This window comes from Syngnathus typhle, linkage group LG6 (assembly GCF_033458585.1).
Source record: "Syngnathus typhle isolate RoL2023-S1 ecotype Sweden linkage group LG6, RoL_Styp_1.0, whole genome shotgun sequence".
NCBI classification, from domain to species: domain Eukaryota; kingdom Metazoa; phylum Chordata; class Actinopteri; order Syngnathiformes; family Syngnathidae; genus Syngnathus; species Syngnathus typhle.
The window spans coordinates 889,998-905,593 of record NC_083743.1 but is presented as its reverse complement, the minus strand read 5'-3'; the positions used below and the strand labels follow the sequence as shown (position 1 = coordinate 905,593).

The 15,596-nt window shown below is 48.1% G+C and overlaps 1 protein-coding gene and 1 long non-coding RNA gene across 5 annotated transcripts in view; one reads left to right on the top strand and one right to left on the bottom strand.

Annotated features, from left to right (window-relative positions):
• Positions 1–15,596, bottom strand: part of LOC133156115 (fibronectin type-III domain-containing protein 3A-like) — a 28,038-nt gene that overhangs the window by 10,233 nt on the left and 2,209 nt on the right. Inside the window, exons 3-10 of one of the 4 annotated variants that reach the window (XM_061281895.1) lie at positions 15,261–15,404; positions 8,429–8,504; positions 3,045–3,121; positions 2,580–2,817; positions 1,912–2,199; positions 1,399–1,457; positions 257–399; positions 53–112 (exon numbers count right to left, since the gene is read on the bottom strand). In XM_061281895.1, the coding sequence (XP_061137879.1) occupies positions 53–112; positions 257–399; positions 1,399–1,457; positions 1,912–2,199; positions 2,580–2,817; positions 3,045–3,121; positions 8,429–8,504; positions 15,261–15,371 (1,052 nt within the window). In that variant the 5' untranslated portion in view covers positions 15,372–15,404. Of the gene's footprint in view, positions 1–52; positions 113–256; positions 400–1,398; positions 1,458–1,911; positions 2,200–2,579; positions 2,818–3,044; positions 3,122–8,428; positions 8,505–9,372; positions 9,531–9,744; positions 9,887–11,737; positions 11,930–15,260; positions 15,405–15,596 lie in introns of those variants that run through there. The other 3 variants (XM_061281898.1, XM_061281897.1, XM_061281894.1) reach the window with 3 other exon arrangements.
• On the top strand, positions 12,216–15,264 carry LOC133156122 (uncharacterized). Its single transcript, XR_009714786.1, has 3 exons — positions 12,216–12,342; positions 13,806–13,926; positions 15,103–15,264. It is a non-coding gene; the product is annotated as an uncharacterized LOC133156122 (long non-coding RNA).

The following is a 15,596-nucleotide window of genomic DNA, read 5'->3' as shown; positions in this document are numbered from 1 at the left end:
ACGGGTTAGCCCAAATCCATCTGCCATCTTTAAGGGCCGTGTTAGTGCTGACCTGACGTCATAGTCTGTTGCTGGTCGAAGGTTCTCTAAAGTTGCACTTAGTTCCTCACCGCTGCAATGGAAGGAAAACTAATTAGTGTATTAATGTAAAGGACATTTTGCACGGTCCGTATAAAAGCTGTTTGAAGTGACTTCAAGCAGTGCGTAATATTCAGGCCGTACATTACTTTGTGAGTCATGCGTTGACGTCACTCACCAGTACATGGTGTTGTACTTCCCGTCCTTGCCGCTGAATGAGACAGACACCTCATAGCTGAGGGTCCCCACGGGGTTGCTATCGTCCTCCGATTTGGGTGCGCTCCAGCTCGCCTCCACCGCCCGGGCCTGGATGTCCGTCACCTGCCGCATGTACACGGAACAGAAGCGCTATCAGCGATAACGTGCTATCCGGCGAGCCGGCAGGTGTGTCAACAACGTCTTTTCCGAGCATCGATGAGCTTCATACACAAGTGTGCAAGTAAGTAACGCAGTCTACAGATTCTAATGATGCCCCGAGGCCACCTTTCCGAGCAGAATTGAATCGTCACAAGATTAAATTGGGTCTCTTTTGAGGAGGCTTATAAATAACTTGTGCTCCACCAAGAAAGTATATATATCAGGTCAGGCCCCTTGGCCTCCCAGGGTGGCCCACCTTACTCCATTACACCCCACTGTTTCGCAACACTGTCCTTTGACCAGACCTGCGTGGCTGCAAAAAAAGGAGAAAAAAAAAAAAGCCCTTTTCCCATTTAAGCTCTTTGTATCCGGCCTTAGACTTCACGGTTTACCCGGCCGCTTTGAAATGGACTCCCTTTTGCTCCGTTTACAAGGAGCTCAGAGGATTGTACTGCACATTTTATGGAGGTCAAAGAAATTCTATTTCGGTGCTAATCCTCGATTCAGAGCAGCCATTTTCTCTTTTTATTTCTGTTGCCCCCCCAGACTGTCAAATTTCCTGAAAATAAACATAGGTCATATGCTACTGGTCACACTTCCAAACTACAATACAAACCAAAACAACTACAAATACGCAGATTTCATCACCGTCCCGACATACTTTGTCAATACACACAAGTACCGACATTTTCACGCCTTTCTCTTGACAGGAAACCCCATTCCGGCTCAGCTCGACACATGGGCGAGCGGAAAATCCCCACGAGCGTGCTCGTCAGCAGCTCCGACATTACATTAGCCGGGCGTCAGCGGGAATTCATCACCGGTGTTAATAGGACGTTTAATGGCGCCACGCGTTTGCATCATTAGCCAGCTCTCTCTCGCTGATGGTCACATAAAAACATGCAAATCCAAGCAAATTGGGCGCAAAGAAAAACACGAGATAATAGACGGGCCCATACGAACCACGGGTTTACTGATGGTGCTCAGCAGCGCTTGCAAGGCCTGTGCTGCGGGATCCAACTCTGAGGAGACAAAAGAATTACAAAAATTCAATACATTTGGCAGCTGACAAACGATTGCGTACACGATTGTGTCATTTCGCGGCTGGGCCGAAACGCCACAGAGCCAAATGTCTGTACACTGTTAACGCCAAAGTCAATGTTTTTCCTTTAACCTTGTACAAAGATAAGCGAGCCAAGAGGCAATTTAACGGTAATGATGAATGAGCGCGCAATCAAGAAAAATGTCGGCCGTCTTGCTGCTCGCACCGCTAATGAGGCTCTATTTTCGGCGCCTAAACACAACAAACTGCCAAACATCCGCAAACACCACTGTCAAATGTAAACCTTCCGAACCGCTTCCTCTTTCATCAGTGGTCGGAAGGAACCGAGTACAAAGTCACTTGGGTGTTTTTTTTTTTTTTAAAGTCAAAACTGACAGTGAAGATCATTTTTTCCTGTCTTTTGACACACTGACCTTTCGCCTCTCCGTTTTTGCCGCGGCCCGCATGCTTGTCGAGCGCATGGCCGGGCGGCTCCGCCTCGGGTCCTTTGCCTCCCACGCCGTTGTGGACGTCGGACGCGTTGGGGCTGCTGCAGGTCTTCTGGGGTGAAGGGGGAGGGCTGTCCTTCACCTGCCCTCCTCCGACGCCACCTCCCTGACGGTCCTTCAGTTTCTTCTGGAGGCGCTCGTACGTTTTGCTTGTTCTGTCATCTCTGTGGACAAATGCTGGGCGTCCGTGTTGGCTGTGGGAATCTGCAGAGACTGATTTGAAAGAAAAAAAAAAGGAGGCAGTCAACATTTTCAACAATGTTTATAAATTCAAAACATGAAAAGTGGGAGCCAACCATTATTGTACCGAATCGTATTTCAATCCGAGTGAATCGTATCGTCATTGGACTGAATCGCATCTCGATCTGAGTGTGTTGTATCATAATTGAACTGAATCAGATTGTATCACATTATAAATGGAACCCTATCTTCGCAATCAATTGTAACTTTATTGTACTTTGTCATATCGTATTTGGAGCAAATCTGGCAGCTGGAGAGAAATTGGATCATACGTGTCGTGAACGGTCTGGTAATTTGAGTGAATTGTGCGTTACGTGGCGGAGATGCAAAGCCGCATCCGGCTGCCGTCTCACCCTGCTCTGAGTAGATGTGAGCCGGATGATACTGGGAGATGTATTGCGAGCTCATGTCGCCCACCATGCCCGCGTACAGCTGAGGGGGCGGGGGCATCATGGCCGGGTGCGGGATAAAGGCAGGAAGGTGGGCGTGGGGGGGCGGCGGTGCATGGTGGAGAGGAGAATGGCCGCCTGGGTGGAACTCGGGTTGCTGTGGCAACACCAGGACCCGCCGCACTCCGTTCTCCTCAATGATCTGAAAGAAACCAACACTCGTTTTGAGTGTTCCAACTCATGATGCAGAAATAGTGCTGGTTTGAGGACATAATTGAGCTTGTCTGTATTCATCATCTAAAAAAAAAAAGTCAGCATATACCAAACCACATTTGAGCTAACGTTAACAAACATTTCCCACGGCACACTTGACTTGAACTCTCACTGCACCAGTGGTTGGGAATCACCGATCAATTACAAGGTGCTTACCTGTGAAATGTATCCAGGAGGCACATAGATTGGAGGCACTGAACCGTTTGGAGACATCATGGGAACCTGAGCAGGACCTACAGAAAGGGGGAAGGAAAAGCAACTTCAAGGACTTTGACAAACAAAGGCCTTAGCTTACATAAGAACATTCATAAAGGAAAGTCAGAGGGCTTTTTTTTTTTTTTTTTTAATAAATGCTTTTGTCATTATGCTAAATGATTTTAGATTCTTGGCTAGCATTAGCGTTATTGTATATTGCTGAACCTAAATAAGACGGGATGCGTGAACCCAAGTCAAACAGCAGAACTGAACCATCTCAACAGTTTTCAAAAGGTGCTCCAACCCTCGTGTGTGTGTGTGTGTTAGTGCAAAGCGACTGACAGCAAGAACAAAGCAGCGCAACTGAATCGTCGTGACGGGCCTCCACAAAAATTAGTTGATTTCTTGTAAGTGAGCATATTCGCAAATGTTTTTGGGGGAGAGGAAATGCCTCTTTAGTCCTTCTGTATTCTTTCGTGACGCAGAAAAGCCAAAGATAGATACTTTTTTTTTTTCTCTTCACACAATTCCTGGCAAAAATGCAAACGGACCACTTAAGCAAAGTGCTGAGGAAACGACATCGTTCCCTGCACGGCTGTGGCCCGAGAGACAGCTCAGCAGAAAGCCGAGTCGGGGAGGAAAACCTCGGTGCCGAGTCACGCAGAAGAACACAAACACTCGCGACCCGAGTTCCACGTCTCATGTCCAAGACGAGCCAGCACATACTGACCTTGTGGCCACCTGCTTACGTGAAACCTTCTCCTCATTTTTCTTGGAACTGGCGTACTTCACGGCGCAAATGGGCAACCAAACTGGCCCCGCAAGTCCAGAGGCTTGCCTTTAAAACATCATCGCCAAGCCTCAGCACCGCCTCCCCCTCTTTGATGAGCCGAGTGTCTGTGATCAGACGCTAACCTTAAGAAGGTTGTATGGTTTCAGATGAGGGATATTTCAATTGGACGGATTACGTCAAAATCAAATCCAAACCTGCAAAAGGCTTTGTAAGCCCTTTCGTTCCAAATATGAATGTTAAACGGCGCCGCACCAGATTATGCCTTGAAGGTATGAAGGCTAAGAAGTGTAATCTGACAAGACGGGTGGGGACGAGCTGTGTGCTAAGACAGTCAGAGTAAAAGGTTATATAAAAAAAAAAAAACTGACTCAGCCCTCATCGACATCACATGACAAAACCATGATTTATTTTTCCCCCCCACTACTTAATGATGCTCTGTGGTGCACTTGCCCGTGGATGAAAACATTCTAATTAGCTGATGCTGAGTAACAGAATGTACAATTTATGACAAATGTTGCTCTCTGAGTGCAAAATGGCGGCTTAATGGGAGTTTGTTGGCATTTGATTAAGGTAACAAACACGGTGGGCGGTGCTTGTTTTGCATCAGTCTGACGCACAAACCTCTGACAGAATCAGATAGAACGGACCACCCACTCCTCCCCTTCCCGTCTTCCCCTCCCCCTAAATCAACTGGAACATTGGCTGTGCTGACGTGGCTGCGGAGTGCCAGGCTTCCAGCAAGAGGCGGAATCAAAACCATCAGTCCTCCTCCGCAAAAGTGCGAGCCAAGACGGGTCACCGTTTGACCTGCGGGAGACCGGTTCGGAAATTCACGTCCGAAAGCGTCCCCTCCTGACTTGCGGGTGTGAGCCAGGTCCAGATAGAGCTATTCTTAACAGCTGATTTCTAAAACACTTTCCTTCTAATCCTCATGGGCTTGATAGAAGGTATCGAGCGGGATACTTCAGAGATCAAGAGAGCCACAATTGAAGTGATTGTGGTGACATGCCGTATCACGAGGCTAACTACAGGACTCAATAAAAAAAAATAAAAAAAAGGACTAATTGCGAGTAAGCACTTCCTTCTTTGAATCCTAATCACGGCAGACATAATCGCAGCTAAAGCAAAAAGCAAGAACCGTCCCAACCGGACTCACCCTTTGAGAGCATTTGACTGACATTATTAGAATTGATTTAGCTGACATTGACGACGACGCAATTGGCTGTATATGAAAAGAAAAAAAATCCCTCCACACAAAAGGTAGTACGGAACTTGTCGAAAGGCAGCTTTTTGTCTCGGCTATTTCATCGAGGCTCCTGCAGTGGATGACGTTAACGGTAACCTTCATGCTTGCGCGTATTGCCGTGCGGGAGCACTCTAAGCCAGACAGCGAGCGCTGTGCTACAATGCGATGCGAGGAGGGCCGTCGCCGCGGGGACCAGGGTTTATTTTGCCCTCCTACTTGTTTGTTGTTGATGTTTATAAGCCCACGCAAAAAATAAGGTGGACACTCCTGCTTGACTAAACTTAGACATGCCGGGTTTCTTGGCCCTTTCTGCCTCCCCCTCGCACTGATGGACGAAGCAGTGGGAGAATGAGTCACGAGCTCAGTCATCCTTAGAGCTACTCGCCATGGAAGCTGTGAATGAACGCCAGCGTCTCCTTGAAATCAAAGGCGGGGGAGGCGCCGAGTACGCCAAACAACGGATTAATGCGGCTAATGCCGTGTTGGCGGGGTCAATTACGCCAACCGTACGCGACGGGTCGAGCTCGGGAGAGCGTGAGAGGTGTTGTTACAGTTGTGCTTTCATCTAAAATGGCCATGACAGCCCAGGCCGTCTTACGCAACACAAACGCTGACCGAGCTGCATCGAGACATGAGGCTCGGCCAGCGTTGGTTGGTTTTCGTGTTTTTTTTGGTCATAATGAAAATGGTGACTTTCTGATTGGTAAAGTATCAGGTACCTGCGGAGGCTACTGATACCAGTCACTGATACTTAAAATTAAAAATGAACATTAAGTTAGTCCTCCTCTCCAGTACATTGCACACACCCTAAGGATATGATATGGGATTATAACGACGCAAAAAGAACAGTCCCACAGAAAGAAAATAACTATGGTGTTCTGGACACGGAGTACTATATGTAGCACACTAGGTGCCTTTGTGCCTCATGACGTCTTGTCAGCTAAAATGTCAACTCGGTGTCAGGGCTGGGAAGAAAAGTTGGCAGCGTACATTACTGATGAGCTGAATTCCTTTTTTTTTTAATATTTATCGTTGTGGAGGCAGTGCTACACGTCGACTATTATTTTTGTCGTGACTAATCCTGGCACAATGAGTTGTATTTATTTCCTTTGTTTCTATTCATTTGTAAGCTTTGTGAAAGCGGGTGATGTGGGTTCAGGGTCTGGCTCGAAAGGAAGGCCTCAAACAATGAACCGAATCGCAGTTTGGAGTGATTGTGCGGCAGGGAGCAGCTGACGAGACCTTAATTGACATGCTGCTACGTCTCATCAGAATGCAAAAAACGGCAGACGGCACGGCGGCGGTAGATATGCCGAGGCCTAGGATGATGCAGATTAGGGTGAGGTGGGGTTGATGTCTGTTACGCAACCAGTGGAAAGGTGGAAAAAAAACAAAAGTCACCTGCAAGTATTTTGCAGGGTTGAGATTAAAAACCGCAAAAGAGATCAGACAAAATTGCCTGACACAAACATGAATTTGTTCTTTCCACATTTAACTGGCAGAGCAGCTACTTAACATACACACTCCCAAAAATATTATTTTGTATTTATATTATTCATATTATTTTTAAAATATATCTTTATTTTTCAAAATTCTAATTTAGAGTTATCAAATGTCAACCGGAAAGAAAAAAAAGATCACACCACGGATTCTAAAGGCTCGGGCCGCTCTCAGACACTCAACTGTAGACGGCTGGCTGATCTCTGCCAGCCACCGGGGGGGGGGGGCGGCTTCAAAACACTCCGACAGAAAAACAGACTCATCGCATCTGCGGCGCCATCAGGACCCACACCGAGTGTCTCTCTGCTTTGGCACCAACACAAACACACACACACACACACGTGGGTAAAACCAGGACACGGACGCCGCACATCTGTATGGAGCTCTACGGGACCAGCCGTGAACAGACAAGGCATCAATCCAAATGGTGCGAAAGACAGCTCGATCAACACGATGCTCCGAGGAAAGCTATCAGCCCAAACAACTCATCTGTCAGCACATTGATTTGACAGCTGATCTGTGCTTTCACACGGGGTCGATTCATCGAGTAATCGTGACACCTGGAGAATAAAGTACGCCGCAGTCTTTGTCCAACCTTCGGTCTTTGCGCGCACACAAATACTAGTGGGGAGTCTAAACTCCCAAAAGACAAATCTCAATAGATGGGGTGTTGAACGATTCGAGGGCTGTACGTTTTAAAAATAATTCAGTTTGGGTCCAAATCGATTTCCACGACTCGCATCAACTTGAGTATCGACGTGCAGTTTTAGTCAGTATTTTATCACGCAACTCTGGCGAGGACACGCCAAACAAACCAACCAAACAGGAGCGCGCGCACGCACGCACGCGCGCACGCACGCACGCGCGCACACTCTCCTCTTGTGCCTTCCTGCGACGCAAGCGGTGAGTCATCCTTCTATTCGCGTCACAGAGATGAGTGCACCCTGTGACAGACCAGTTAGTAGCAGCCACACTGATCTACAATAGTCACCTCTTTCGTTCTTTTTTTTTTTTCCCCCCCCTCTGACAGAGACACTATGTACGCTCATCCCCTATTAGGCCGCTTTATGTGTCTCGCGAGGGGCGGCGGCGGGGGCACCGGCGCACTCGGGCATGAAGTGGAGAGAAGAGAGGCTCGGATTGTTTTTTTTTTGTTTTTTTTCTTTTTTCTAAATCCCTTCCACCACCAGATCATTTTAGATCACTGCTTCAAGATCTTAGTCATCCAAACCCGGCACGCCTGTGGCCTCCTGTATGGGCTTTTTAGCCTCGTCTTTATTCCTTTGTGTGGCAAGGTATAGGCGAAAAAGAAATGACGTTGCGAGTCAACAATGAGATCAGAGGCACCGATGTGCAAAAGCTGGTGCCGAAGCTCGCAGCGTATGATTTCATCACCTGATATGTTTCCAATCCATCTTAGCAGGGGTGGGCCAAATATGGTTCGCATACTGCGCACATTCTCTCAGACACTCTTGCACCTTTTCTTTTATGCTCTCAAAGTCTAGCGCCCCTTAAAGGCCAAACACCATATTGCAGGTTTTGAACCGATTTAACGTCTTTCGTGCTCGCCCGCCGAGGGTGCATTCAATCGTGAGCACAGTAGTCTGATGACATTCATTTTATTGGATGGATTAAATATAGAATGCAAACGTTCACGCTTCTTTTAAGACGCCGGTTCGATGAACCGCGCACACGCCAGCGGCGACGACCAGTGTGGCGAGTTAATTTCATATTTCAAGTGTACCGGAATCAGTTCACTTCAAAAGTTTAAGATCCTCGTTACAGATACACGGGGACGTTGCTTACCTGTGATACACTGGAACTGACCATCCTCTCGGCGAATAGTGAAGGCCTCACCCGGGTTTACCTGCACCAGGATTACCTGCCAAAGAAGAAAAACATTCAGCAAAACAGCAAATAAATACACAGCGGCTCAACTCTTGCCAGGGCTAATAAGGGAGGACTTGTTTGACGTCCAAAAAAAACAGGCCGTTTGCTTGTACAAGCGAGTCTTAAGAGTAGCGGGCAGAAGTTCCCTCCACAGCATAAAGTGGAAAAGAAAATTTGATGTACCTTGCCTTACACGACTTTAATAGTGGCGTTGTGTCGAATTTGTGCTGGGTTGCGTGCGAGCCTCTTGGGTCGAGTTGTGGCCTACAGCAGCTCGTTGCTAACCGCCGCTAACATGCGATCAATCGTCTACATTCCTTGGCCACGTATGACACTGAGCCTACTAGGTCAAAGCCAGAAACATTCAAAGTCAAAGATATTACAAAATATGGCGACCTCTAGTGGACAATAATGCCTGCAACCTTACAAAATTTGACCCGGTTACTTGACTCATCAATGGGATGATCGGTGGACCCATTCATTTAAAACTCACAGTTGCAAAAACACTTTCATATCATCAACCTTATGCGAATAGAATATGACCAGATGATTCTGTTTAGGTTTGAGGGGAGCTGAAATCGATCCCAGTTGGCTTCAGAAACTCCAACGCGGATTGGTCGCCACCGAGCATACGCAGACAGACGACCATTCAGCGCTGTCAGGCGAGTAAAGCACGACACCGCGGGGCCTTCGCAAACAATAACAAAGCTTAATTCGCTTTTCACCGCCACCTCCGGCACAAACAAATAACAGAGCAATAAATCCTATTTAATCTCAAACTATCCCTCGCCGGGTCGTCACTCTCTCCACTTTGAAAATCCCCGAAGGAACGCAGGTAGCTTATATTTTTTTGGGGTTACCTCGCTCTTGTGGAAGACGTTGTCATAGAACCGACAGTCGCCCGGCACGGGGCTCGGGCAGCGGTTCTCGTGCCGCTCGGGAATCATCAGCACCTCCATCGCCAACATGGCTTTCCATTCATGTGCTCGGCAGCGACGGGGGAACGAGTCCTTTGACTGCCACACGCATCCGCGCGCACACAGAAAGACTCGTAGCTTCACACACACACACGCACGTCAGCGAGGAGGAGGAGAAGGAGGGGGGGGCTTAAAGGGGCGGTGGGCGAGTGGCTTGGGGAGGTCTAATTGAGTCAAAGTGGGCCGGCGCGTCACAGTGAGGTGCCGGCGGCCCGACGTACACAAAAAAAAACAAAAAAAAAAACTGCTACTTACTGTCGCCCGCATCGCTTTTTCCTCATCCAGGCGTTGCTTTTTGGCGCAGGCGAGAGAGTGGGGAAAAAAAAAATAAAAACTGCACCGGGGGTCCCCTAGCTGCAACCGATCCCGGTGACACTTGTAGCAACTCTCTCAGTGTGCAACATCCAGGAGGCGGCGAGCGGCGCTTTGGGAGCAAAAGTGGGTTTGGCTTTCACAAGAGGAGTGGCGTAAATCTCGGTGTCGCTAAGACCTGGCGCTTCAGTCTGTCTCCTGCCTCCCTGCCGTCCGTATCACAGCAACCCCCTTCAACAAATAAGCACTCGCCCGCGGCGGACCCTCAGACAATGGCTGGGAAACCTTATCAGCGTGTTTAGGAGGGGTGAGGGGGGGGACGTTCGAGGCCGGATTAACTCGTGTGAAGATGCCCTGCCTCTGCTTGCGTGCCAGCACACTTGAAGCCCAGCTGTGCCGGCTAATGGGCATCATTTCAAAAGCGCAAACTGTAACAATACAGTTTTTTTGGGGGGGGGGGGGGGGGTTAATAAATCCACCACAACAAGGAAAACGAGCGGCTCCCGAGGCTGATTTATAAATGACTGCACAGGCTCTCTCTCTCTCTCCCTCCATCCCTTCCTCCCACACCCCCCCCCAAAAAAAAGAAAAAAATCCAATATTTTTGTGTGACGCTTCATTTCGGCCACAATAACGTGGAGCTTGAAATTTCAGAATTGGAAGGCCTCGGAAGTCAAGCGCAGTCAGGGAGGGGACGGATCGATCAACTTTGGATGCGAATGCAACGGCGGCACTTGAATGAGACGGCACATCGAGCGTTACATTCAAGCGAGCTTCTGTGTAGCGACATCTGCCCTCGTTCATCCTGAACGCATCCTTCCTTAAAGCGGCAGGCAGGAGTAGCCCGTGCCAGGGTGACACACACACACACACACACACACACACACACACACACACACACACACACACACATACATACACACACTGCTCGCTCCCCAAGGCTGCCGGCCCCACGAGTGGCTCATTCACAAATCTAAAAGCAATCCTGCTGTTTATTTCACTTCGTGTGAAGTGTTTAAAGCCGGATTTAATGGAATTAAACCAAAATAGCCATCGCGCTACATTGAGGACCATCCGAGCACAATGAGCTTAATGGCGTCAGATGACTTGGAGTTTGGGGGGCGTAATTAATTTTGTTAGCAGCGACGTATTAATACGCGCTTACACTTGAACACAAATCGAATTAGGGAAGTGTTCCACCTGTCTGGTTTCAAACTCGTTCCGTCACCTCAAGCTAAGAAGGACGCAAAAGTGGATCGGCTAGTGTCCCTAAAGTTTTGATTCTTGGCTCAGTAATTTCAAAGCCATTTAAGAAGTGAGCACCGTTGCATGATTTGGACAGATTCGGAAAAGGTAGAGTGAAAGAGAGAGGGAGAAACTGCAGAGGTTACTCGTCACGCAGATGGCTGAGCAGTGATGGGCGCTAGCTTCCTGCTCTCATTTTCGGGCTGTTATAATTATCTTCGAGGGAGCAGATGCGCGATGGCTCGTCGGAACAATACGGTGCGCAGGCTTCCAAAACGACTAACACGATGACCCGAGAATGAATACCGCGACGCCGCTTGCTTTGGCATTTTAAATTGCGGACAAAGCTACAAGCGGCAATGACGGTCGCTCGCATTGCCGGTTTTCACGGCGGACTCTTGAAATGAGCATCAAACGATATTTTTGGTGTGTGCGCGCATCTGCATTGTTTCCTATCGTTCAGTGAAATAACGTTTGACGTTCTTTCTGAGCGTGCATGGACACATTCACATTCTGGAACACCCAAGTAAACAATCAAAAATACGATTAAGTACAAAAGTCAAACGTAACTGCTATTTGTTTTTTAGAACTTGTCACAATCCTTAACCGGGCTTTTATGTCATCGCAGCACGCTGCCAACTGACAAAGACAAAAACTAGAGTAGCTTGTGATAACGACAAATTCCGCTTACCTGTATTTCCTTACTCCGATTGGACGCATAAGTATCGCGTGGCACACGCTGGTGATTTCTAAGCATTGACAACCCATCGTTGGTGTAACTAACAACACCCAACAATTCTTCTAAATACGGCCACGGATGGTGACTATCCTCCAGAACTATTACGCTATCGTCAGTGATGCTCCCCGGGTCACCGTCCTCCATGTTGCTCGGCGCTGTCCCTCTTTCTCAGCTCTATTTTATTTTATTTTTTTTAAATCACGTCATGACTTACAGAGGTTGGACAAAGTAACGAGTAGAAAAGGACAGATATCTATGTTCAGATGTAGGAGCAAGAACACTTAGGTCGAGATATCTGAACAATCTACTCAAGTGGAGCACATGTGTACTCTTGATACTTCCTAGCAATGCTACAACACGCTGCTTGGCGAGAGTGACACGGAACGGATTTACAACCACCGCTGCATAATTTCATGGCTCAGGGCGCTGACGTGTCGCTGCCGCCTGTGACTCAGAGTTCAGGTTTCTCACTATTTGTTCCTCTTTAATTGTTTACCGTGTGGCGCTGAGACAACGGCAGCTGGACGACAGGAAGCAAGCCAAATGCCACGTGTGAGGTAAGGGGAGGGGGTGACGCTCGGGGTTTAAAAAAAATAAAAATCCCGCCGGGCTCGGAACAAACCAGCAACAGTCTCACGTGTGTGAGTGACGATTGATGATTGAAAAAGCTTTCATCGTGTCTAGAAAGCCTCGCATGATTGGATAACGTAGGAAAGGAAAGGAGGAATCTTCCCAAGATGCACTATGAAGCCTGAGATTAAAGATATTATTAGTAACAAACCACGGAGGAGATCGCGCCATCACGAGGGTGGGGATGTCAAAGTGTGTCAGGCGGAATCACCCGGTTTAATGCGATGTCGTTAGACAGAACAGACTTATTAACATTGGCCGGAAAGGACAGTGACGTACGTTTGCGGTTTGCTTTCATTCAATTCGCATCGTCGTGTTTTGGATCTTGTGGCACTGGAACTCGTTTATTTGAATGAGGGAGGGCGGGTTGCAATTAGTAACAAAAGAAGAACAAAAGGAACACATTTGTTCCATCTCAGTCACCGCCGATTACTTTGACTTTCCCCTGAAAGAATACGTGATGGAGGAAAATGTCTCGGCTCTGGCCGGGGAAAGGGAGCGTCCCCAAAACACTGCGGAGTCACACCTCCTCGAAAAAGGTGACAAATACAAAAACCTCTTTGTATTAATTGCCATTTCCATATCAACCAAAGCAATCCCGCTTCCTTTTTCCATAACGGCCCAGTCCGACTCACACTCTCTTCTCTCTCTCTCTCTTTGCTGACGTACACACTTTCACTCACACACACGCTTTACTTTCTCAAACACGCACACACACACGCGCTGCCTCTCTTTCACACGCAGCAAATTGATCGGCATTGCACCAGACGACATGTTTGCGGCTTCACAAGCACACGGGCACCTTGTCCACTCCCGTCTGGCCCTCGTAGCGGTTCAGAGGGAGGTCTCGCTCGTTTTTGGTAACATGAGCCCACACGGGGTCGTGAGCCTCAGATCAGACCACCCACACACACACATTCATGCCTATGCACTGCCTGTTTCATGGATCAACTTATTGGTATTAATTAGTCGAGCAAAGGCAAGGCTGGCAATTTCATTAACTATCAGCGTATGTCCAAGATGTTTTGACAAATAATGTCAAGGAAATATCTTTGCTTCTGCTTCCCGAGTTTTGCTTTTGAATATGTCTTCACAAAATGCTAATTGTGACTCGCAAATTGCAGCACAAATTTGCTCATTTCTTGGCACGGATGTAACGAGAAGCTGTAGGCGCAACGGTTCGAAAACATGGCCAACTGCACTCCATCTACTCAATCCACGAGCCATTAGCTAGGTTTAAAAATTTACAGACAGAGAATCATGTGTTGCCACTTTTACCGGCAACTGCAGGAAGACCTTTCAGGGATGGGTGTGGGGGGGGGGGGGGGTACAGTTAATGGACGGAAGCAGTGAATCACGCTGTAAACAAAGTGATCTCTAATCATCTCAGGTAATGACCCCGTGGCAGCGGCTCACAAGAACTGCTCCAGTCGAGCGCAAATTTGCAGCAGCCCGAACTGGATGCGGGAGAAAGGAGGAGGAAGTGTCCTTGCAGCTTGTCAAACTAAAAGGTCAGCGACGGTGGGGAGAGTGGTGGAAGGGTTGGGGGCGGGGGGGGTTCAGCCGTCACTGATTTTCACCCTCACAACAGCCCTGGCCGGCTTTGTCAAGACCAAACCACTCCTCGGGTCCAGTACACACCTGAGACAGCTCCCAAAAGACATAATGTGATGGCTGTTTTTTTTTTTTCCGATATCTTTTCAAATAACTGCAACTGATGACGGAAATTCTCCCAGGCCACTGTTTGTGGAATTAAGTAAAAAAAAAAAAGTGTTTTGTTTATCATACTGTAAATCATTGATTGAAAGATCAACGCATCTGGGGGAGAAGCCCATCTGTATATTAAGACAAACAGACCCGTGTTATCAGATACGTGTTATTACGCCACATTTCAGTGCCCTTCATGCACACGCAACGGCTCAAATGGGCCCGAACAGGAGGCGCGGCAATGACGTCAAGCGGGAAGGTAGAGTCGTATTTTTATTCCTCTGACTGGCTGGCATAAAATGCTAAGCACACGGATCCGTGACGCGCGCAGGTAATCGAGCGACCTCTTATTTTTCGCCGTCAACAAGGCAACCGAATTCCGTGAGATCACTCTCGCGGCTCGGCATGACGCTTTTTTTTTTTTCCTTCTTTCCACTGTGGAAAATGACAGGACGGCTGGAAGGCCATGTGAACCGTGGCTAATATTAGAGAGTCTTATCTGAACAAATTGCACAAGATGGAAGAGACGATGGAAAAAGGCAGGAGGCTACGAGAGCTGCGGGCTATTTGGCAAGTCGCAGAAATCAAAGCGCTCCAAAAAGCAGCCCTCACATCACGGCCACTCTGTCTCACTTACGCCGACATTAAATAATTGCTCCATTACACAATGGCTACTCGGGGAGCTTGCTATCACACGTACATCTGCTTCTCAAGAAATCCGTCATCAAAACCGATTGAGGTGTTTCAAGTTAGTAACGACTGCGTGTTTTGAGGATCTGAAACTATTGGCCGAGCGCTTCGGGTTTCACGAGCGGCTCTCGTCTGATTATATGAGATGATGATACCTTCAATATCACACTTGCGTGATGAAGCTTCATCTGATCGAAAGAATTTCCAGCCCGATGAACTCAATTACTATGCACACCGAAGACCCGCTTTGGAATAAAGCACGCTTATTGACGCATTTCCTCATATTGCAGAACGTGTCGACCGCTTCAGTAAATCAGCGCAGCACCTCCAACGGGCTTCTTGCGTGCACTCTCCAGAACTTCCATTGACAACTCGGGCTGAAGTCCGTCATACAAAGGAACGATGAAAAGTGCGATACGGGAACCCCTCCGCAACTGCGTGAGCGCACCTGCTGGGGGCCCTCCCCGTTGACCATGGCTGGAGGCGGTGGTGACGCCAGGATGGGGAGTTCAGGGCTGAGAAGCTGGCTGGACTCCAGAGGTGGGGTGTGGTCTGCCATGTCTCCCTCATTCACACCACTAGAGGGGGTCGCCTGCAACAAAGGGGCAGCTTTTACTTTGGGTGAACTTGCTGCTGGCCCATACACAATCCAACTTTGAATTTTAGTGTCAACACAAATTCCTAAAAACAGAGGAGCAGATTACTCACCCTGTAAAATGTACCTAAAGAAATGTACACGTGCTATACTGAGTGAGATTATATAGCGGCTCAAGCCTGGTAAAGT